Source organism: Lonchura striata, chromosome 2, assembly GCF_050655825.1.
Source record: "Lonchura striata isolate lonStrDom1 chromosome 2, ASM5065582v1, whole genome shotgun sequence".
NCBI lineage: Eukaryota > Metazoa > Chordata > Aves > Passeriformes > Estrildidae > Lonchura > Lonchura striata.
The window spans coordinates 138,766,666-138,791,386 of NC_140704.1; the positions used below are offsets into that span (position 1 = coordinate 138,766,666).

The following is a 24,721-nucleotide window of genomic DNA, read 5'->3' on the forward strand; positions in this document are numbered from 1 at the left end:
ACCTTTTTGGGGACAGAGCAGCTCTTTACTTTGGGGGATTCCCGGAGAAGCAGCTCTCTTCGGCAGCACTCGCAGCGAAGCAGCCGGCGCGCGCTGAGGCGACGGCGGCGGAGCTCGGAGGCAACCCCGGCGCAGAGGAAGACCAGCCCCACTGCCACCAGATCTTCAGAGGAAAACTATACCCTTCAAAAGATCACCACTGCAGCTGCAGTTCATCAATCACTGCAAGGGGAGCAACCGTCCCAGCAGGACTGCTACTGGCACCCCGAATCCTCAGGTTCTGGACTTTTTCACTGGTTTTGTTTGTACCGATTGCATTTGCCTTTTTTTAAAATTGTTGTCTAGTTTTCTCCTAGTAAAGAATTGTTACTCCCATTCCCATATCTTTGCCTGAGAGCCTTTTGATTTAAAACTCCTAGTAATTCGGAGGGAGGGGGTTTACCTTCTCCATTGCACAGGAGGCTTTAGCCCTCCTTCGCAGATTCCTGTCTTGTCGAACCTAGACATTACCCATCTAGTATTGTCCTCTAGGAATATGAAATGGAAAGCATACAATATCTGCTTTTCCTAGCTGTATGAAAATTATCTAATTTCTTCTCAACTAGGAAAAAAATAAAAAATCTACTTGATTTTTTAAAACTGAGATTTCTGGTTGTTTTTGAGAAAATTGTCTCACTGCTTTTCAGGTCTCCATCAGATACCTGGTGAATAACACAGCTTGTCTATAAGCAATAACAAATGTTAAAATGCAGTTCATTATGTTGACTGAATCAATAAATCACAATCATACTTCCTAAATTACCTGAGATCTGAACTGCTATGTTTGTGAAATCAGTTCAGACTGAGTTAATCACTAGACTTTTATGTCCTTTCATGATACTGACAACAAATGAAAAACAGCTGCTTGTTTTTCTGCATGATAGTGACTTATTTGGACAGATTTGCAGAGATTTCTTTGGTGTCTGAGTGAATGATTTTATTTTACATAAAAATCTATCTATTTACATAAATATAATTTTCTTATAGACTAGAAATACCAAAAAGGCATTTTTAAATCATCTATACTTTCAAATTCAGAAAGAAAAAGCCTTTCTCCACATCTTATTGGCATATATAATTGATCTAAATTTTAGATGTGCTATGAAAAGCATCTGAGGTTAAAATTATGTCCCCTGTTGAGCAACTCCAAAAAAATCAAAAAGGAGAAGGTTGTAAATTGATTGCTTTTACCTAAAGCTGCTACATTCCAGGATAGGGTCATATAAGGACTGCCAAATGATGGTTTCTGTCTAGATCCTGACTGAAAATAAATCTTACCTTGATCTTGTCATTGTTCCAGACATATTGTGGGGAATCCTGCATTTCTGTAGGTGACCCTGTGTCTCTGACCTCTTACCCAGCCATTTGGGTGCAGCTGCTGTGCACCAACAAAATTCCAGTTATAATGGCAAATAATGCCTGGCTCGTGAAGAATCAAATCCAGAACAGTTAATGTTATCCAAAGAATGTTACTCAAACTGTTACCCAGTGAGGAGGCCTGGAACACTGCCCACACATGGATATATTCTCCCCAACTCAACAGCAGCAACCAAACACAAATCTGACAAAATAAGGTGAAGATTTTTTTGTTTTGTTTTGAGAAGGAAAAATATGCAAAGTCTTACAGTTTTTGCTGACTTACAGCCAGAAGTATAGTCTGCTGTTTCAGTGTCCTCATCTTGCATATACCAACCTCCACCTGAGAACAAATATTAAACTGCAACCTAATAGCTGACTGTGATACCTGATATTTCCTGCAATAAGAAAACCCTGTGACAAAACCATTGTGCAGCAAATGTTACACAAACCATAAGAAAAAGAACAAACCTGAAGGCTGATTTCAATTCAGATATGCTCTCCAGATAGCTACAGGGATGCCTACAAACTGAAATGATAGCGATGTAAGAGCACACTTGGGTCCCTCTTAAAATGGACTTGAAAGCATATTTTCATCCAAGTACATATTACACACTATCTGTTTTTCTTCCACAAAACATGTTTCTGGATTGTTAAAGCTACCACTGCCACTCAGTATAACCAATGCAAAATAATAATTAGAAAAATAAAACCCATTGAAATTTATGTAATAAAAACATATTACAGTTACTTATTCTTGATAAAATATCAGGAGCTTTTTAGCTTTTAATGTATCTAGCTAGTCAACTAAAAGTTTTAAATGTGAATTTATACATAGTTACTACCAAATTCTAATTGTTATAAAGACAAACTATCTCCACATGATTCAAAACTTTCTCCAATGTCAAATTTTTTCCCTACTTCATTAATTCTATGCTTTATCTTTATCTCCATGAAGTCTGAAAACCTCAAAAAAAACAAAACAAAATGGGAGGATATTAGTATGAAAGCTGCTTCTGTATGTCTTGGAGTCCAGCAGTCTTCTTGGATACATCTTTGTGTATGCTTGTGTACTCATATTTGTTTACTAGGGAGGTGAAAGGAAGTTTATGACTGGAGTCTGGACAGGCATTTTCCTTTCAACAAAATATGCATTCACCAAAATGGTTTTAAAGCTAATATTTCTTTGTGACATTGCTCTGAATCTGACAAAAAGAGCAGGCCATTGGCAACTTGGAAAGTTCATTTTGACGTACTGGAATAAAATATTTCTGTTCTGGGAACTATTGCTCCATTATCAAGTTAATAGATTATAAATTTGCAGATTCTACTGTATAAAGCTACTTTGTCAAGGGCTCCATTTTTCCCAAATGAAGTTATAAGACTAGATATCCCAAGTTACTTTGCTGCTTCAGCCTCTCCAGTGTCCCATCTCCAGCATCAGGACCCTAGAAGTCATGGGGCTTCCTCACTACATTCAGCCACCATCTTTGGGTTTCTTATCTTATACTTATACTTATCTTATACATTATTACTTATTTTATTTTTTATTTTATTTTCCTTTAGGACTTTTCTCCTCGGGAGGGCCCTAAGATTTTGCAAGAGCTTGGCTAACAACTGGCCTGAAAAAAGAGTCTTCAATATGAACAGATGTTCAAAGCAGAGGACTGGAGAGCAGCATAAGCACAGGAAAGCATATTTAGGAATTTACAGTATAAGTACTTCCCCCACCAGATGCAATATCTGCATCTTTAATAGGTTTTGAAAGCATTCTTTTCCATTCATTTCTCCAGTTAATGTTTTTGAAGCCGTGTTAATTTTCATCATTCAGCATCCCATACTAAGGAACTCTATAGACATACTGTGGGAAGGACAATTTCCCTTTGTCAGCTTTTAATGAGTGTTCCAGCTGGTGACACTGCATTCTTAGCTGAAAGTGTCAGTAAGTCTGCACCCATGCTCTACAAGCCACCTACAATTTCTACTGCAATCTCCTTCTATAATCTTTTGCACCACCTAAAGTATTTGTCATAGGTTTAATTAATGGTATTTCACATGTTGTCATCTGTCTTTGTAGATTTTTTTGTGCAATGTGTGTTCCAACACTTTATGCAGTATTTGAACACACCATGGATTATGTGGTATATTTTTTTCAGACTTCCTGTCTATTTCTTTGTAACAATTTTAAAAATAATATTTACATTTGGGCCATCAAGTAGTGAGTAACACCTCCTGCATCTTTCACTCAAGGTCTCCCTGGGAGCTTACCTTCAGTTCAAACAGGTGTTTTAGAAGGTGAAAGAAAATAAAACTCTAGAATTTCTTCCTTAGGTACATTCATTTGCTGAATGATGACAATAGAAAATGCTGGCCTTCATTAAACTATTCAGACTCTGTGACAGTATAAGCATGTGTATAATACACATGCACATTTTGAATGTCTAAGGGAGCACTTAGTCCTAATCCCAAACTTGCTCCAATTCTGGTGCAATGACAGAATGTCACTTACAGGAGCAGTGCTAGTCTGGCTATAACTGTTGGCTGTGGACTGGTTCCATAGCCACAGAATGAATCAGATAATAGGAGATCTTGCAGAAAGGGTTTGGATTTGTTGTAGGGGAAAAAGGGGAGGCAAAGGTTAGGGATTTTGTTTGGTTGCTTGGTTGTTTTGCTTCTTTGTTGGTTATGCTAGTTGTTTTTTCTGCCATAGCAGCACGATGATCTTGATTCACCCCTACGCGACCCTACAGTCCCTGGACTTGATGGAGAAGTGGAAGGATTTTGTTTCCAAGAAAAAATGACAACAGCAAAAATAGTTCCTTTGCTCTCAAACTCTAGATCTTAATGGCCACATGCACCATCCTCACTGAATGTGGGAGGCCGAAAGAGGTGTGTGAACCTTGCTTAAGTACAATCCAGAGCAACTACCAGGCCATGCTGAAATGCAATTAGCAGGACTACAGTGATTATACCAGCCTAGGCATTAGTCCAGTACCAGATTTATTAGGAGCACTAAGGTTCATCACATAGAAGAATTTGAGATCAATACTTTTAACATGGGGAGGAAAGAGAAAAGGTGTAGTCAATTAGATGTCTCAGGTTAACATTTAGAGAAATGTTTTAGCAGCTAATAGAACATTACTTTGCCCTCCCACACAGCCTCTAAGAGCCTGCAGTAAGAAAGGAAAACAATTGCATAGTGAGACCACTCAAGCTATCCAACTACTTATTAAATAAATCATTTACAGCAGAATTTCCCTCCTGTAGGGCTGCAGGAATTAACTCCGTCTTGGAAAACGACATTAATGTAGAGAGCTTTCACCCTCTCCAGGGCATAATTATTTAATACCTAATAAATTATCTACACTTATCAAGTTTGTTTCCCAATAAATCCACCCTTAGTGACTGGCAAGAACAATAATACTTCAAATCACTGTGCATTTGAAAGAATCACTTAAGAGTACCATAAAATGGTCCTCATTAGTGAGCTGCAATAGAATGCCTTATGGCCCATTTACAAAGAGATAAAGACACTTAATTATCCAGCTGCAATATAGTTCCTTAAGAGTTTCTGCTTGAGACAGCAATTTTGTGAATAACTAGCTATTCACTCAGAGGAGAATTAAAGTCTTTCACTAACTGTACAAAGAGATTAAGTTGCTGGCATTGTTTAATACTTCTAGTGTCCATATTTCTTTAATTGATTTATTTTTTCCACACAGACATCCTAATGTGCATTTGGTGTTTCCATCTGAGCAATGGTATGCATACAAAGAAATGTTTGACTAACAAGTCGTTTGGGCAACACCAACAGTGCTGTTAGTTGGTTTATATATGCTGATATTCTCTGCAATATCTTTGGTGTGAGTGAAAAATGCTAGTTTCACAAAACTGAATGAAGAGGGATTTGGCACTGACCTATACTGTAGGAATGAGGGTGGGTAATTGATTTTAATATCAACAATCAAGAATTTATGTACACTTCCAGTATTAAGTTTTCACTACAAATAAATATTGAGGTCCTGCTGTGATCATCAGCAAGTTAATAGGGATAAAATATCAAATTTCACAATTCTATTTTGAAGAATTTAAATATTTTTTCAACTGACATAAATTTGAAATGCTGTACATTCAAATTTACTTATTTCAGAATTGAATCTCTATTAAATTACAGCCTAAGTTGCTACTACCTAATAATAATACTACCTAATTTGTTGTACTTTATTATAAAGCATAACTTTGAAATTAAGGTATTTTTGTATTTTTGCCTAAGCATGGTACAGAAATATTTTTATTTTTAAAATATTATGATTTGGAATTGATTTTTTGTTTTAGAAAAAAACAACACAGATAGTGATCATATAAATATCAGTATTAACATCATTACCTTTTAACAGGTATGGAGAAAAAAGGGTACTTGTAGTTCTAAGTCACCTCATCATGAAACACTCACTTGGAGAGAAGTGACTTTGTTGATCTAAAAGAAATCCAGACCCAAACTCTGAAAATGTTATGGGAGTCAGTTAAGAATGACCCCAAAAAACTCTCCAATAGAACTTTCTGAACATCTCTAAAAATTACATATCAATAAAGACAGTCTTCAATGAAAGTAGGAATTATGTAGCACCTGAGCAGAAAAAACAGGAAACACAAAAGCTGGTGCTGGTGTGTGTGTTTAATAACTGAACATCTCCACAACTGCACAGAACCTGAGCAGCCTCTGGGTGCAGCCCTGCAGAAATCTCCAGTTCATTTGCTCAACAGGATCCAGCCATAAGAGTAAGGGGACCCCTCTTCCCCGACACTGAGGGCAAAAGAAAGATTTAGCTTTCCTCCAGCTTTCAAAATATAAATAAGAGCAGATCACACAATGGAATGTATCTTTGAAATAGTGAGTTTTGTGAAATGCTGGCAAACATTTTCTGATAGTGATCTTCTGATCTTTTTTTTTAAACTAAAAGGACTTCTGTTATGCTTTAGAATATCTTAATAAAAATGAAAACCTCATGCTCATAAAATCTCTAAAGTTGAAGGAGGTAAAGAGAAACTGAGAAAATTGATTTTTTCCATAATCTTGACCACATAATGTCAACCTCAGCTGAAGTTATCTGCTTTGACATCTTTGGGGAAGTCAAAAAGTGTGGGAACATCAGATGATTTCAGTGCTTAAAACTGGATTTTGTTTAAAGCTTTGGTGTAGGCATTCTAACTTTTACATGTCTGAGGTTTTTAATTAATTTTTAATAAATAAAATTTTTAAAAATTAATTAGTGTATCAAAAGCATCATGCTTTACTCTTACACTGCAGTATATTAGAACACATTGATAATTAAAATTCAATATGTGGTATTAAAAAATGTCATTTCATACATAAACTTGTTCCTTTAAAAATGTTTCAAGCACAATCCTGATCCACCTCAGACCTACAGCCTTCAGCCAAAGCTGTACAGAATCTTCGGTGCACCTGGAACGAAAAATTCTATGTTTTGAAAGAAAAATAATAAAGTCATTGCTCTAAGGTTCTGCCTCACCAGCTATGTCTCATCATGTTGAAAAAAACCTTAATAAAGTCAAGGATGAGGTACCAAGAGGAGGCATGGGCTTAAAGAATGAAATATTTATAGACAAACAGTACAGAAAAAACAAGCTGTCACCTCAAAATATGTCTCAGGTGAGTACTGATATTATTCTTTCCATGAACAGAATTAAATAATCAAGACCTATACCATAAAACCTTGCTCTTCTACACTGTTAAAATCTAGTGGATTTTAATATTCTCATTATTGTATTCCGGTGTATGGCTGAATCAATATAATAGAGAAAATTTGTCTTATTGAACACTGTAAAAATCCTAATATTTAAAACTACTTCTCTCTTTTTCTGTCCTGTGTTCCCATCAGGACTTTTTAATTGGTTTGGTGTCAGCTTTTAGTGGTTCTTGTTGGTTTTTTGGTTTCTGTTTTTTTTGGGGTTTTTTTGGGGGGGGTGTTTTTTTTTTTTAATTTTGGGTTGGTTTTTTTAAAATACTAGCCTGTATAATAAAAGGTGTCTTTGAAGTCTGTCTAATGAAGAAGGCCAGCAGCACTCCTGAGGCAATTCTGCTTCTGTCAATGGAGTTTCCCCTGAGCCCATAACCTTCAGGTCATTTCTTTGAAGTTCTCAGTCTATTCTCACTCTTTTCACTTCAGAATAAATCTTTACATCACATCAACTTTAGACCAAGTGGAACAGATTGATTACTTTTTAATTATTTTAAAAATAAATTAATTACTATGCCTTTAAAAAGCATGAATTGCATTCAAATGAACTTTTGGACCTATTTACTTTTTCTATCTATACACTAGGAGACTTATACCTTTTCTGAAATGCCAGACCCACTAACCATATTATTTACTTTATGAAGTCAATAGGTACTTCTGGGGAGGTAAATTCTTAGCATATACATGTATTATTTTGAGAATTAATCTTAGCATCTTGTCAGCATTCAAGAGGAAGATAATTCTTCATTTCTCTTTTACTAAGGGGTCACAAAACAGATATTCATGGCAAAACTTTCTCTTCTGTTCCATTAGTTTTCTGAGGTAAGTAAGTTTAGGCCAAACATTTTAAAAAGGTATATTATTATGCAGTCTGGAAAACAGCCAAAGAAAAAAACTAATGTATGGTTAAATATGCTTTCCCACTGAATTTTACAGTCCTTTATCCTATAGGTAGGACTACCGAGGCAGTTACCACAAGTTATGCAAATTATTTTTACACAGTAGAAATTTAATACATTTTCTTATGCTGGAATAAAAGACAATGTGTTTTTGATAAGGCACCTTTTGTGACATTTGACTTGAACCATAATTTCCCAGTGGACCAATATACTTTCTAAAGTAATTGGTTTGAACCTGCATACATATCTTTGATTGTATTATCTACTGCTTAAACTAATTTGTAGTATATGCCATGTTTTGGGGTTGAGGAGTTTTTTGAGTAATACTCATGGAATATCTACTTTAGCACTGCATATCTTCTCCATAAATAATTTTTCTCATGTGGCAGCTTAGAAAGTACTGTGCACAGTAGTATTTACCATGTTACAGATGTGGTTGACATAGACAGCAATGTGTTTTATAAATAATACTCTGAGACAAATAATAGTCTAAGTAGCATGAGAAAAGACCAGTTTAAAGAAAACAATAAGCACAAAACATTTTAAGTCCTTTTCTAAGAATAATTTGGTCTCTATTTGTTATTTGCTACAGGTGAAGCACTTTTACAGTCTTGGAGATAATCATGCAATATCTCTGTGATTAATCAAGCCTTCACTGATATGTTTTTATTTCCTCATAATTTGTTGGGGAAAAGTAAAAGTTTCATGCATTTACCTACATTTTAATTTTGAGATTACTTCATCTTTAAATATTTGTTTTAATATTCACCATAATGAACAACCATTTCCTTTGAAGGCTAGTGTCTGAAGGTGCTTCTATTTTAGAAATTCTTTTGTAGAACTTTACTGGCAGATGTTGCCAAGGTTTTTGCCCCTGCCTAAAATATACCAATATACACAATGTGACAAGTTTGTTTAGCCACAGACACAGGCCAAAATAGACACATGTGAGTCCCCATGGTACCCTGCATTTATCTGTGTCTGTAGGCTTTGTGACCTGTTAGAGTGTCTGTTTGAAGGATTACATGCAACTGAAACTCTAGAATCACTCACACTGGGAGAGAGGTGGGTGGTATTTTGGAAACCGAACTCACAACAATTCCAAGTTTTACAGGTGGCCCGCATCCTAAAACTTGTCTGTACCAAAACTGACACTGAAAATGGGATCTGGATTTTCTATTTAGGTCCACCTATATTTTTAAAAAAATTTAATTTGTATTGCTTTTTCCTTTTCACTTTTTTTTTTTTGGTTGATTTTTTTTTTTAGTTTTTTTGGGGTTTTTTTTTTTTGGTTGATTTGGTCTGGTTGGTTTTATTTATTTTTTCTCTTTCACATTTGCCTTTATATTCTTCAGGAATTCTCCTAATATATGCCTAGGCACAGTGGAAGCACCAAAGCAAATTTCTTATTTTCAAATTTCCAATTCTAGGGACTTTGTTAGATCCTTAGACTGTTTAAATGAACAAAAACAGTTTCTGTGCAGCCCTGCATCTTTATACTACCCATCTATATTATTCATAGGCTCCTAGGAGGAAAATTTCAGATAGTGTACCAATTTATTTAAATTAATCTAAAAATAAGTCTGCTGATAGGATTATGTCATTACTGGAGTAAATGTATCTCATTTTCTGTAATCAAAAAAACAGCGATTATCACAAGATTGGTTTAAAATTTATTGATTTAGCTATATTATATTTTTCACTTTCACAAATGGGAAAATCCTCTACTAAATACTAAAACTTATGAGAGAAAGAAAATAATTTTCCTATCTGTGACTTCTCCTGGGAGAGATTTTACACATGGATGGATGGACAGATGGACAGATAGATAGATAGAGATAATTATTAAAATATCATGGCATAAATGTAAGATAAAATATAGTGACTTGCATTTTTAATTTAGGAAAATCTGACAGAGATACTTACATCCATTCTCAAGATATCACAGGATATAGATATACTTTGCAATTCCTCTCAACTTTGTTGTTCATACTTATAAAGTTACAATCTGGCTTTCCAGACTTGATGCCTCACTTAGGTTGTGCTTTCTGTCAAAAATGAGTGCCCCTATTAAAGACCCAAAGTTCTTAATAGGACCCATCCTTTTCCATCTCTACAGCTTTCTAATAATAAAAAAAAAATATCAATCTCTATGATATCTAATAACTATTACCTAAATTACTTAAGTCTCGTCTTTCATCAATGGAAAATACTTCCCAGTGTTACTGGCTGTTCCTTTTCTCCCTATCATCAATTATTTTGTGCATTTCCATAACAGTATTCCACGTATCTTCTTTCCCACCTAATAGATCTGTATGTTACAGCTCTGTCTCCTCATATGAAAATTGTTCCAGGACTCTAATTTTTCCATTGTCCTATTCTTTTCTGGACCATTTCCATTTCTGCTATATCCCTTATGAAATTAGATGACTGATATTTATCGAAGTATAAGACAGAAGAGGTGTCACTGATTTATGTATCACTTCTTGTTATTCTCCATTTCCCAAGAAACACCAGTTCTCACAGAGCATTTTTTGTTTTGATCATTATTGCATGCATCAAGATTTGTGTAAGACTACCCAAACTTCATCATTTGGTGTAAATTTAGAGTAGCTCCAGTGGTACTTCCTAATATTGCATACATTTCTACCTTCAACATATATTTTCACAGAATGAAGTTGGCATTAATTTTTGGCATAACCTTCAGTACTTAGTCTTCATTAAAGTAGTTTTGTCCTCCAGGAAAATATTATTTTAACTTAAGCTATCTGTCTACTTCTTCAGCTGTGAATGTACCCACCAAAAAAACATTGGTAAATTAGACTTAATCAGACAATAAGAAAGAAACATTTCTTCACTTGAACATTTCTTGTTAAGTTATTCTCCTCAAAGAACAAAAGCATACAAGGAAAATTATGAATATGATAATACACAAAAGGTAATGGAGTACAAAATCAAGGGCTTAGTTAGGCGATTAAGGTTATATTTAGGCATTTAACTGTGTTAAGCATCATTTACTTCCTCAGTTCCTCAGAAGATAAAAAGACTGTTGAAAACTCAGGTTTTCAGGCACCTGAATTTGTACCCAGGAGCCCAATTTGAAACACTCACTTCTGTATTCCTCATTCAAAGTTTTTATAAGAAGCAGCTGAGGAAACTAAGTTTAGGAAAAATGTTGGTTTGTTTGTTATTTTTTTTCTTTGAATCATATTCAAGACTGTTAGAAAACCTTTTTAAGCTTTAAAGAACTTGCTATATATCTCTGTATGAGAATAATATATCTTTCATTTTGATATTGATTTTAAAATACTCCTGAGCTTTATTAGAACACTCTGGATGCAGCCTTGCCAGGTTTCTTTGCCAAAAGGCCATAAAACATAATAAAGGATTTTCATTGCATCACAATGTTTCTCTACTGATATGAGAACAGTCTTCTATGAAACATGTTATTTAATTCCAAATGCTAGAGAACTATATAACAGAAAGAGCAGAAGGGAACATTTAGAATGAACATGAGAGGAGGAAAACATTTAAAAAAAATGGTCTATCAACACTGGCCCAAGCATGCAACACTTCCAAAGTAAGAGATGTAATCCTCATGACTGGAGCAGTTTATATTTAAGCCACACAAGTTGCATGGGAATATATAGCAGAAAGAAAACCCACATTGCCTTGAGCTGAATAGTTTGATTGATCTAGTATGTGTTCTGCCTCTTAGAGAGAGCACTGACTAATGATACAGGTGATAAGTTTTCAGTTAGGGCGGTGGGGTAGTTGTTTGCTGGTTTCATTTTAGTATTTTGTGTTTGTTTTTTTAATTTGTTGTTTGTTTGTTTGTTTGTTTTTAGTCTGTGGCACTAGAGCTCAAGAATGACAAAAATCTGTTATGCTGGGCTCTTTGGACTTCTGATACCTCTCAAAGAGCTCCTTGATCCATGCTTACACAATTGCTAAAAGTCTATCACAACTCACTCATCTACAGTTTCTCTCTGTGTTTATCCTGTACCTTTCTCAGAAGGATTTTTGTGTTGTCATTTCTGTATGACTTTGCCTTGTTTTTCATAGATAATAATATATTCTTCCAAGTGCACCATTTCCATTTTGCACAGTGCTTTCTATCCCTGCCTTGACCAGTTCTGGTGAAATGAATTTCTGAAGACATTTTGCAGTGTCTTTGGCATTTGAAAATGGAAATTCTATCTGAATTTCTGTCCCTGTTTCTGTAATAAAGCTGTTTGCTAAAAAGGACATACTGGAGGAAAATTGTCCTATAGATACCTTGCTGAGCCCTTCTTTCAAAGCATGTTATTTCTACCTTTTTCATTTGGAGCACCCAGAAACCAACAAAATACAGCAAGACAAAAGAAAGAAAAATTATCCGTTATTATACATAAAATCTAGTTCAATAGAAGAGATTCATCTATTGGATGTCTACCTATAGCACTATAAGATTCTATATACAAAATCATCAATATTGTAACCCATATGCATGTAAAAAACTCTGAATTATTTTCCTTTGGTTAGTTACCTGCTCTCTCCATTGACTGAAAAGGAAGTCAAGAGTAGATGAGATACAGACATCTATAAAATTAAGATCCAATGGTTGGTTGGCATACTTCTAGCAGAAGGAGACAGATACACAAAGGGACAAATCAGTATTGTTACTGAAAGGCAATGTAATTTTGGCCTATATCTGCTATGGTCAAGATTAAAAAACTCGCTGTTATTAAATTAAATTATTAAATATTAAATATAATAATATGGCTGTCGGTACAAGGGTCAGCCTCGGCATTGTCTGAACTTTATTTGATTTGTGGGTCCTCATCAGCTCTTTTCTCCTCAATTATAATGTCTTTTTCTTTCTTGGAATAAGACCATTCAGTTTTGCTTTTCCAAAAATTCAGGCCTTAATTCACATGAAATTTCCTAGTACTTCTAATGCTTTATAATCCCACTTTCTTACCTCCTTCCTTGGAGCAGAGGGTGATCAGGGTGTGAACTGTATCCATCAGTTCAAGCTGCTGTTTCTGCAGGACACTGTTATTGCTTGTTGCCTTGTTTAACTGCTTCTCTAACTCCTGGATTATGTAGCTTTGTCGTGTGACTAAACTTTGTAGATTTTCTTTTTCCTCCTTCAAAGTGGCCAGCTCCTCTTTGTGCCTTTCTTCCATTTCTAGAATTCTGTGCTCAAGTACACTAAAATGAAATAAAACTATTAGTAAATATTATTTCATGCCAACACAGTTAATAATTCAGAAACCAGAACATTTTTTCAGTGTATAAATAACTACCTAAATCAATAATTCTAAATTATGTCACATCTATTAATTCAGCCCACTGAGTCAAACATAACTGATCTCTAAGACTGCATTTTTTTGATGTTTGCATGCTGTAGTGCTTAAAGGGCATGGAACTGTATTTGTAGGTATTACTCTGATTTACAAATGTCCCTGTGCACAAACATAGGGCCAGTAAAACTTTTGAATGTAAAAGCTCAGGCATAAAACTTGAGGCAGAAGAGGGAGAAAAGCAGGGCACTGAAGAGATGGTAACCACTGAAGAGTTGGTAACATGAATGGCTTAATATGATGAGACAAAAATCAGGGCAAACTGCAAAAGAGCTTGTGAAGGGCCTTGTCACTGAGTGGAAGACAAATATTGTAAGTCATGGAGGACCATTGAGGTATGTGGAACCCATAATAAAAGTACTTTTTGATGTGACTTGTGAAGCTGGGATAAGAATTTCATACCAGATAAGCAGTACCTGCCTTCACATCAAGAATAGTACTATTTTCCCAAAAGGTAAATATGCAACGGCATTTTAATGTGGGATTCCCTTTTTCCTTGAGTCTACATACATACCCCACTAATGCTCCACAGGCATGTTTGGTTGTTCCACAAAAGGCTCCTCAGATGGAAAATTGTTTGGCATCATGCTATGTGACCAACTTACATCAATTTCTTTAATGAATTTTGCACATTATAGAGACACTTTCTCTGGATTAATATTCTTTTTCTGGTACCCTTTCTGTCCTGTGCTGTAAGTGTTCAATTTACCAAGATTAAAGGCATAACAGAGTACATCTAGAAAAATAGTGTTGTTGTAGACTTAAAGAACAGCTAATATCTGTCAACCATGAACAAGAAGCATTTCCAGAACAGTGCTTTGATGATGTGGTGGCAATTTAACAGAAAGACTGTAATAGTATTAGAAAAAGAAATTCATTCAATCTCACCGCTACTTTCTCTTAGGGGTTTCTGTTGTATACACCAAAAGCTGTCTTTCTCATGCCCAAAACCCAAGTGGTGGTTAAAAACTTGCCAACAAACTGCTTCCTGCTCAAGTCAGTCTTAGGTTTTACTTATTTGCACTCTCCCTCTACCTTTGGTTTCACTTCTGAATAACAGATCAGTGGCAAAATGACTGCGTAATTTTAGGTCATTTAACCTAACAGAGGAATGTAATAAAATCCATATGGAGTTGTTTCTACACTATATCATTGAGCCTTAATATGAGCTGTTAGAGATGATAACAATGCAAAGATTAAATTCAGGCACCAAAATTTGCTGTGCAAGCTAGAATGAGATCAATTTTTTTTTAAAGCAGCAAATTTTTTCTGAAATATAAATGTGGAATTTACAAAGATCCTGAAGAAAACGTACTTTGTAATACCAACATGTCTAGTTCTGTGAAAACCAAAAGCATCTGGGTAAAGGGAGCAAAAAAGAAAAGATGTGAGAGAAAATACATTTTCATAGGGTCCCAAACACAAAGGAGAATATTTAAAAGACTCATTAATTAGAAACACAATAACAAGATTTAGTGGACTGAAATAAGATGGTAGAAAGTTACACCCTGAAAAAAATATGGATTTTGAAGCCAAAGAACTATAAATTATTTTAGCACCTTTTCAGAGTTGTTGCTGATTTTTCATCACTTGAACATTAACATTAAACATCATGTTTAGATTCACATCATGGTCTAGACTCACATGGATTTTTTTGAGAATATGTATGTGGTAGCCTTTGAACTTTCTTATGCAGAAAGTTAGATATAATTTAGGTTGGCAGAAACGGTTGAAAAATCTTCAGATAGTTTTGGTTCTAGTCATAAAATATTGTCACAGAAACCCACTTCTTTTTGAAATTTATTAGTTCTATCCACAGCATAATCCTATTCACTGACAGTTTTTCACAGAAATTATTGAAGTCCTAATTGCGACTCTAGATTTTAACTTTTCAAATAGACTAGTTACATCAAAGCACTTGGGATAGGAAAAAGGCAGCCTAGTCATAGTCTGTAATAGAATGGGTACTAGGTGGGGCCAAGTCCCAGTCTGACATCTTACAGTCCCCCAAAATGTGTATTTTCAATGCAAGACAAGATGTCATTCAGGAAGATAGAATATAGCTTTATAGTTATATAGTAAGTAAAGAAAAGAAAGTTCTCTTTATCCTTATCCATATAGTACAATGTAGATCCTTAATTACACAGTATCCTATCTGCATGTCCACAACTAAATGATTTCCATATCTGAACCATTTCATGTCAAAGAAAGAGCCTTTGACAACCACAATTTATGCTTTGCATTGTTTGTTTCCCACTGTGGCCTTCCTAAGGCCATAGTAAATTAATCCAGAGGGATGGATCCAATCTTATTTGTGTTACCACTGGCCATGTCAAGCAAGAAAAAGAGGAGCTGACAATGTTTAGAGCTCCACAGTTTGGTATCTACAGAGACAGACAGGAAGCAGATGTTTTATGGCTTTAATAATAATACTTCTGAGTGGTGTGTCAACATGTGGTGGAAAGATGGAAGTGTCATAGCACTTGCTTCCTTTAATTTTCTATATAGATTAAAAGTTCTGTAATTATAAACTGCAAAACTGTGCTATTTTCAGGAATGCATATATATTTATGTAATTGGCTGCATATCCATAAATCTATATCAGATAAAAGTAAGTCCTGAGGATAGGACAACTCCCTGAATTTCTGGGAGAAGTCCAAAACATTCATTTTTGTTTTACTATGAACAATGAGAAAACTTTGGTCAAATCTCCAAATGAACAAAAGCAAAGTCTTCACACAGATTGGGGATTTCTGAACTGGACTGTTCCAAGAGGAAGAAATCCTTCAACAGCGTGAGAAAAGCTGCTCTTATGGCTTTTGACAACAGATATGGCCAGAATTATTCATTTGTATGTTATATTAATATTTTCTGTAGATCATTTAAATAAATTAAAAAAAGAAGTGCTAGGAAGTTAAAAAAAATCTTGAAACCCATTGAAAGCAATTTAACAGGTATTTAGGGTTTCTTTAACTGTGGCAAGACCACTCCGTTGCTTCTTTTTTGTAATATCAGATAGCATCTAACAGACAAATACCATTAAGAAATAAATTTGCTGAGTGCTTGGTAACAATATTTGCTCAAATTGTTAAAGAAGCATTATGAAGACAGTGTTAAAACTAAAATACGATTTTCATTAATTGCTATTGCTGACACAAAATATTAATGAAAGTGGAAAGAAGTCTGTCTCTATATGAATCAGTCCAACATTCTCAAAAGGCTGAAACATTATTTTATAACACTTTCCAATAATATGTTATGGCTCTTTCTTACAGTAGGTTTCCTCTATTAATTTCCTATACATTTTAAATTCCTATATAATTCCTATATGCTTGAAATTTCTGAATTTTTGAAAATACTACTAATCCAGACACATGAAACATTCATGGAAACTACAACACAATAAAAAGAAATCATCATTCACCAGAAGCATTATATAAATATACATATATTTGTTTCTAAAGTTGCACACAAATATATGTTATTTATAATTGAAGCCTTCAATTTGAGGAAATAAATCAGGCATTTGGGGAACAAAGTTGAATAATAAAGAAGAATTTGAAGAATAAAGTTGTGAAAAAACAAGTGTTGTTAACATTAATAAATACCAATATTACCCATTGGATAATGAATTATTGGAATCATTATCTAGGAGAATATTAATTAAAAACCAAATACACACACATGCAAATCCCAAACCCAGACAAATCAAATATTTCTAAGGGTTAGCTATGTCTCAATGTCTAATGTAGTGGTTTCAATGGGGCTAGGAACCTATTTTCAATGGTACAAATGATATCTTGACTTTGTCACAATATAAGCCCGTGGAATGACTCAGTGCAGCACCTCAGTGCAACAGATTCATATATGATATGTCCAACTGATTCAGAAAAAACCTCTACTAATGCTGGAGAGAGTAGAGTACCCATACAGAAGTCAAAGAATGGCTTCTAGTGAAAGCTGTTGTCATTTTGAAAGGTGATGAAGTAGAACATATAGGAAAACTGGCAACTGTCCAAGGGAGAAGGAAAGTCTGCTTTAGACAATCTGCCTTATAAGGTAGTTTAACCACTAATTCATTCCAGACCAGAGAAGTTTAAGAATTTTTTTTTAAATCTTTGTTTTCAGAATCTTCAGTTTAGCCATGTGATAACAGGATATAGACCAGACCTTGGAGATGGACATCTTTTGCATTAAAATAATATTAAAAAAATATGATTTATTAAATATACAGATAAAACTTTTACTTTGTTGAGGTACTCACTAATTAAAGACAAGTAAAGTCACACTAGAAAGAAGTTATTTGGCCATATATATCTAGGTTTCTTTTATTATATATGTATAGGAAGACAAATGGGTAGAGGATTTCAATGCTTACTTTTGGGTGCAAGAACATTATTTTACCAAAGAAAACCGAAGACAGTTTCTTTGTACTTCCTTTTAGGTAAGTAAAAATTTCCCTGTGTTGTTAGATGCTGACCACTCATACCACCTTGGGAGTGTGATACTGTCTGCTCAGTTTAAGGAAATATGAAAATATGCCCTTATTTCTCAGGGCCAGTAAAGTAACAAGTCACTTAGCACCAGGAAGCCTACTTTTTATACCAATGACAAGATAATTCCATTGAAATCACTAAGTGAAGTGTAAAATTGGGATTTATATTTTAGTATATGCACAACCTTCAAATAAATCTTGACAGACATATTGTGTTTCCTCATCTTTCACACAGTCAGACAGACATTCAAGAACTGTTCTTGAGTCCTTGATTTTTATAGCACACAACAATTCTTGTGCTGAACATGTTAACCCAGTATTATTTTCTGCAAATTCAAGAAATATTTTATTTTAAAATTTCACTTGCATGATTTGTCAATGAAAAATCCAGAATTCCATTATATTTTTCCTCATTTGTTTCATTTTAGCAAATAGAAAGCTTTTTTACACTTGCAAATTGAAACAAATGGCACACTATAAATTAAATGCAGCTGGTACCCTCCAGGGGAAGAAAAAAGGGGAGCTCATCAGGCACTTAAGAAGGGAAATCTTTCAAGAATAAATCAAAATAGCATTTAGAAAGCTCTTGTGGGAAAAAATGGCAATGGAAGAAACCACCGTTTACATTATAGTGGGTGGGAACCCACAAAACCAAATTATTTATGGCATGAGAACACTCAATAGACACATGATTCTAAGGCAAATGTGACTTTACTCATGCCATAGAATATCTTCCTTTTCAGTGGAATAAAAAAAAAAGAAAATTGGCTCCTCTTCCGAGCAGAGACAGGCAGTAAGGAGAAAGGCCAAGAATAGACATATTTCTAGTCTAAAGAACATACATTGCTCCCTTGTTGATACACAGTGTTAATTTTATTTAAGGATAATATGCAAGTTACTGTAGTACATCAATGGTCAGTTATTCTTACTCTAAAATTTTGCATTACTTTCATCCAAAATTCAGTTCTCTGAATGTGATTAGTATCTTAATTTTTATTTTATAAAGAAAGAAATTATTAGCTCACACTACAATATCTCTTTTGATTGTTTCTGCAAAGACAATAGCTCCTACACTAGTTCCCACTGTGCTGTAAACCTACTGCAAAAGAAAGATCCTTTCCAAAATAGCTTACAGTCCACCTACATAATGAGGATAAAAGGAATTTTCTCTATTTATTGGTGTGTAAGTGATATGGAGAGGGATTATGAGTACCTAACTGCAAATAGCTACTAAACACAGCCTGATGAGTAATCTGCAAATATTGTTTAAATTTAAGCAAGCTAAAATCGTTGGCATGTCCAGAAGCCCAATATCTGCTGAGGTCACTAAGATTTGTCCCACAGTCCACCTGACACACACATAATTGATTTCAAGTTTAGAACAAGGCCAAGACTACACAGCTCTCTTTAAGGAGAAAATGATGATAGAGTGGACGATCCATATTTTAATGTAATTATAGGACTGCTTTCTCCCTAGTTTTGTCAGTCCCGAGAAGACTTTAAAAGGACCCACACAAAGCACGCCAGGTCCTTGCTTTGCTACAAGATGAAATTCTGCACGATTCTCCATCTATCCACAAATACCTATACTTTGGAGTCAAGCAACAAAAATGAGCTTTTAAAAATAGCCTTTCTTTTCTTCTGACTTTTCAAAATCCATTTTATCATAATGTCAGCCAAGTCAAAGGTCAATTCAAGTAGGGCTTATTTGTTTGCTGACATGAAGGCTTTTTACTCTGATTCATTCTTAAGGTAAATAAATAAATCCAAATGATACAAGATACAGTCTCTTAAGCAGCCAACAAAATTTTGTTGCTAACCATATTCAGCAGATAAAACTACAAGTATCTATATACTTAACTAACAATTTAAATACATCCATTTTGAAATAAATTTGTAAAATATGTAGAATGAACCGCTCCCTACCAATCTGTCTGTGGATTACAGGGAAAGCCCACACAAGTAGTTTAGGTGAATTACCTATTTTTGAGATTGCTGAAGACAAATTTAATCCCACACTAATTTATTCACATTTCTATTTGGTTAAGGGACATCTCTGGAGTTCAAGGGTTTTCGGTGTAATCCAATTTCTTCAGAAAAACATTTGCTGGAATTACTAGTTGCAAAGTTTTTAGATTAAACACATTAAATTGGTATTCATAATCAGTAGCAATAATGATATATTATTTAACAAGCTTTGCAACTTGACACATTTTACAAAAACATTTCTTCATACCAATATTTTTTATTTTTCATCATTACATGTATTTTGCCTTCTTTACCCTGTAGCCTCTTGCCCACTATGGTGCTAGTCTGCCTTATGCATAACCCTGGGTAAGGTTTTTCTGCCTCAGCTGCCAATTCCTGTCCAGCAGCACGGGGCCACGCTGCTGTCTTCGGAAGCATGACTGATCTCAATTAAAAGAGTCCTCTACAGGTTCTATCACATGCCTCAGTGTCTGCCTCATCTTAAAAGCTATTTGCCTCATTTCAATATCAATGTAGACAGAGGCAATAGAAACCTTAGTCCTAGTCAGACTGACCTCAGAGTTGTACTTTCTAGAAGGGAGCTGAGTGAGGCTGCGGGTCAGAGCACTCCCTGTCCTCCCTGCTCACACCTGCCCATCGCAGAGGCAGCAGCGTGTTGGGAGGGCAGCAGCTTTCCACTGTCCTGGCTGCAGTGCCCAGGGGCAGCTGCTGTGGGGAAAGGCCAGAACTGCCCTGTGCTGGGCACAGCTGGTACCAGTCAGCTGCACAGTGTGAGGAGTGAGGGGAAAATGAAACAATCCTGCAGACACCAAGGTCAGAGAAGGGGAAGGAAGGAGGCAGCAGAGCAGACACAGCCCTGCAGCCTGTGGGAGAGGCCATGGTGGAGCAGATATTTCCCATGGAGGACCCTGTAGTGGAGCAGATATGTCCAGAAGGATGCTGACACCTGTGCAGAGCCCATGTGGAGCATTTTTACCCTGAAGTACATAAGCCTGTGGGAAAGAGCCATGATGGAGAAGGGCAAAAACATGAGGAAGAAGGCAAGGCAAAGTGCTGTGCTTTGTCTGCTGTCTACAGCCCCAATTCCTCGACCCTTGGTACAGCTCAGAGGGCATCTAGAAGAATTAGGACTGAAGCTCACCCTGGGAGGAAGGGGAGGTAGAGGTGAAAGGTCTTTTTGGGTTTGTTTCTGTTTCTCACCATCCTACACTGTTATTAATTGGTAGTAAATAAGGCTGTTTTGCCCATGACAGTAACTGATGAGTGATCTCCCTGTCTTTATCTCAACAACAAGTTTTCATCATATTTTCTCCCTGTTCTGATGATGAGGGGGAGTGAGAGAATGTCTGGGTGGGCGTCTGGCATCCCAGACAAGGTCAGCTCACCATGCCACACACACTCTGACATACTGAACTGCCCAGTGACTTCAGGTGCTGGGTCCCTGTGGCACAGAAAGGGAGCACTGAAACTGCTTCCCAGCTCTCAATTTGCTGCTTAAAATGTTGTGTTGGTTAATACTTTTTTTCATCACCTTAAACATAAATCCCAAATGTTTGCCATTGACTTCTTAAAATGGAGCATGGCTAGTATGCAATAGAATACAGAAAGAGGGGGAGATCCTTCTACATGCCTTATCTTTGAATCCATTAAAATTATAAAGATGAACTAATGAATATTTTCTGTTTCTGATGTATTTTAACATAGTTGAAAATCTCATAATTTAATATTTTTCTACTTGAAAATGCTCTTGAAAGTTATCCCTATGCTTTTAGGTTGCAGGAACTGTGGTCATATGACTAAGTTGTCATGAAACAGAGTAAGATGTAAATTTACAGTTAACATGAAAAGTGGTAAAAATCAGTTTATATTTATCATACAGGATATAATATAATGTAAGTTCACACCCCAGGTGTTTTAGTGAGTTCATAACTATTACCTATGCTGTCCACTCACCATATTTGCTCCTTTCATCAGTTGCTTAAAACAAAGTATACACAGACCACTTTGTAATGAACAGAGAAAGAGACCAATTACTCACGCTTACCTGTTTTTCTCATGAATTTTTAGGATTTCATGTGTCTGTTGTAGCAGCTGTTTTTCTAGCTTGTATGTTGACAGGGAATTTTCCAGTAGCTGAATTTCAAGTCTGGATGTTTGATTTAGCACCTTAAGGATAAATTAAAAACATTAATGTTTGTCCTGGATATTTTATTTTAGCAGCATAATATAATAATTTAATTCTGATCTGATGATTTGTCAAAAATTGTTTCTAAATCCTTTTTTAACCCCATCTGCTCAGCTGGTACAGATGAACTCAATCAAACTACACTGATATGTACCAGCTGATATTCTGGCACTCTAAAACTGTAGGATAGTAGTAGATCAGCAGAAAGAGGTAAGGTGACTGCCAAATAACTATCATTTCAATAGAAAAACAAGAGACGTGCCTCAGTCATGCACTCCTACAAAGTGTGCTTAAACCAGAAAAGTGCAAGAGTACTTGGAATGAAGTCAAAGTGTTGCATCTGCTATTTTGTAAATAGAGCTCCTACTTTAGCTTTCCTCTGCATTCTCTCTTTTGTGGTGTTAGCAGTTCAGTGCCTTATTTTTGTTTGAAATCATTGACATTCACAGAGCAATCTGAATTGCCCATTGTCCATTGTCCTACAGAGCTTGAAAAATTGGGAAATGATTGGTACACAACAACAATGAAGATCAAAAGCTGTGATTTATCTTGTTACTCATTATTTAGCCTGATACTTTTATCATTGACAATAGGTAGCTGTTTATTGAAAGTCAAATGCTGATCTAGTTTCCTGGGCAGTCCTATCTTTGTTGCACACACAGAGCTAAATATACTAACCAAATGGAAACAAAAGGAAGACACATAACAAGGGTCAATCATCAATGTTGTTATTACCAAGAAACAAAGTGTGTTTCCTGGACCTCGTGTTGAAATGTTTTGTGCGGTAATGCATTAGAAAGGAAAGAGTTTGGGAAATGTTCTCTGCAATTAACAGCTGTTTGAAAAACATGCTGGGAACATACCTGGGTTTCAACATCCGTGAGTTTTCTTGTCTGCTCTGCTGTCTGGCTGAGGAGGCTGGTCCCTATCTCGAGCATGGTAGCAGTGTGGTTCTGCACAGCATTCTGCTGCAGCTGCACCATCTCCGATTTCATGTTTTCCACAATGTAGTTCTCAAGCTGTAAAAGAGAAAAGGTTGTAGCTGTAGTATGTTTACCTGTTTAGGTATTCTGGTGTCATAAAGGGTGCATAGCTGGCAGTCAAAAGCAGAAATTTTTATATTTTCAGGGGGGATCTGACTATTTTCCCCTTTCAGTTAGAGTCCTGAGATTTTTTTCCAACTATCTGATCTGTGTCAAGATTGCAGTGAGCACTTGTTATGGAGATAGCAGCTTCAAAATGAAACTCAGCAATAAACACAGCTTAGTTTAATTGAGATAAAAAAAAAATTCTAAAGGAATGGTAACACTATCATACCAATAAAAAAGGAAGTTGTTGGCCAAAAAACATATAAAGTTGCTCCTTTGCTTTATTCATCTTGATATTTGGGTTGACTTGGCAAATTGTTGAATAGAATCTGAACTAAAACCCTGTAAATAAATTGAGTACCTCAGAGAGGGGTGCTTTTTATTGCAGTTTGTTTCAGTCTGTGTAGACAGAATCATTCCCTTCTAGTTGACAGTGTCCTTGCCCTGCCACAGCAGGCCATAAACCCAGGCCTAGTCTATAGTATGATGAGATTCTTTCTTACTTACATATGCATTGTTCTGGCTTGATGTCCTCCATAAAGCTTTAACATAAAGATAGGTGGCCCAGAACATAATTTTCAATACCTTCCACTGAAATAACCAGTTGGAGTTGGTTGAAACCAAGTGAAGATTTAATCCTTAGTAGTTAGTCACTGTGACAGGTAAGTTGCACAACTAAATAGTAAGAGCCAGATGGAGTTGTTTTAAATACTGAAAAAAAGGAGTGGTAGTCAGATATAGAGTGTGATTAATAAGAATGGCTGCTTTCATTTTTTTCTATAGGTATACCTGTGCCTAGGGGCCATGACTGTTAGATATTCTAGTGACTCACTTCAGCTGACTGAAAATTATTACAAGTTTGATCATTTATGTGGACCTACTAGTTTTATGAACATGACTACAGAAACAGGACACTGCCACAATGTAAAATATTTTCTGCATAAGACAGTTGTTGATGATTTGTTTGTTTGTTTGTTTATCCCAGTCTGAAGAAACAATAACCATCATGGTCAAAATTAAAGTGGATGTCTTACAATTTCAGAAAACAAAAAATTTGCTTGAATTGCCAGGTAACCTCTCTGGACTGAAAATCTGGAGAGTTTTTTAAGTGGTTAGTAACAGTTATTTTTGAATAGTTTAATAAGTATTTAAATGAGATTTCACCGCCAAAGCAAATCGTGTATTGCAAAGTAATGTCTACAATGGATGTCACCATTTTCCCCTCCCAGTGGGGAAAAGCATAAGTTTAATGCTTTGATTTAGTTTATTACTGTGAGACATTTTACAGACATTAAGTTGGTTCAAAGGAGAGTTTATTGATTTATTGCATTTCTGTAACATTATTTTATTCTCAGAAGTATTTTGCCTGTCTAACTCTTTCTCATAAGATAATTCATTTTTAGTCACCCTTTGCTTCTTTTTTTTCTAAACAGTTTTGGTTTCTTCCCCCAAACTATCTGTTGATTGCAAATAGTCCCTGTGAATGAGTCCCATAAACTGGGTGATTGTCCTTTTCCATATTCATGTCCAGCATATGGAGACTGATTCTGGAACATTTGAACA

At 35.5% G+C, this 24,721-nt stretch overlaps 1 protein-coding gene across 1 annotated transcript in view; it reads right to left on the reverse strand.

The window, feature by feature from the left end:
• The window catches only part of ANGPT1 (angiopoietin 1), a 153,070-nt gene that overhangs the window by 60,024 nt on the left and 68,325 nt on the right, over positions 1-24,721 (reverse strand). Inside the window, exons 2-4 of the mRNA XM_021546436.4 lie at positions 22,934-23,089; positions 21,930-22,051; positions 13,017-13,249 (exon numbers count right to left, since the gene is read on the reverse strand). Coding sequence (XP_021402111.1) covers positions 13,017-13,249; positions 21,930-22,051; positions 22,934-23,089 — 511 coding nt within the window. The remainder of the gene's footprint in view (positions 1-13,016; positions 13,250-21,929; positions 22,052-22,933; positions 23,090-24,721) is intronic.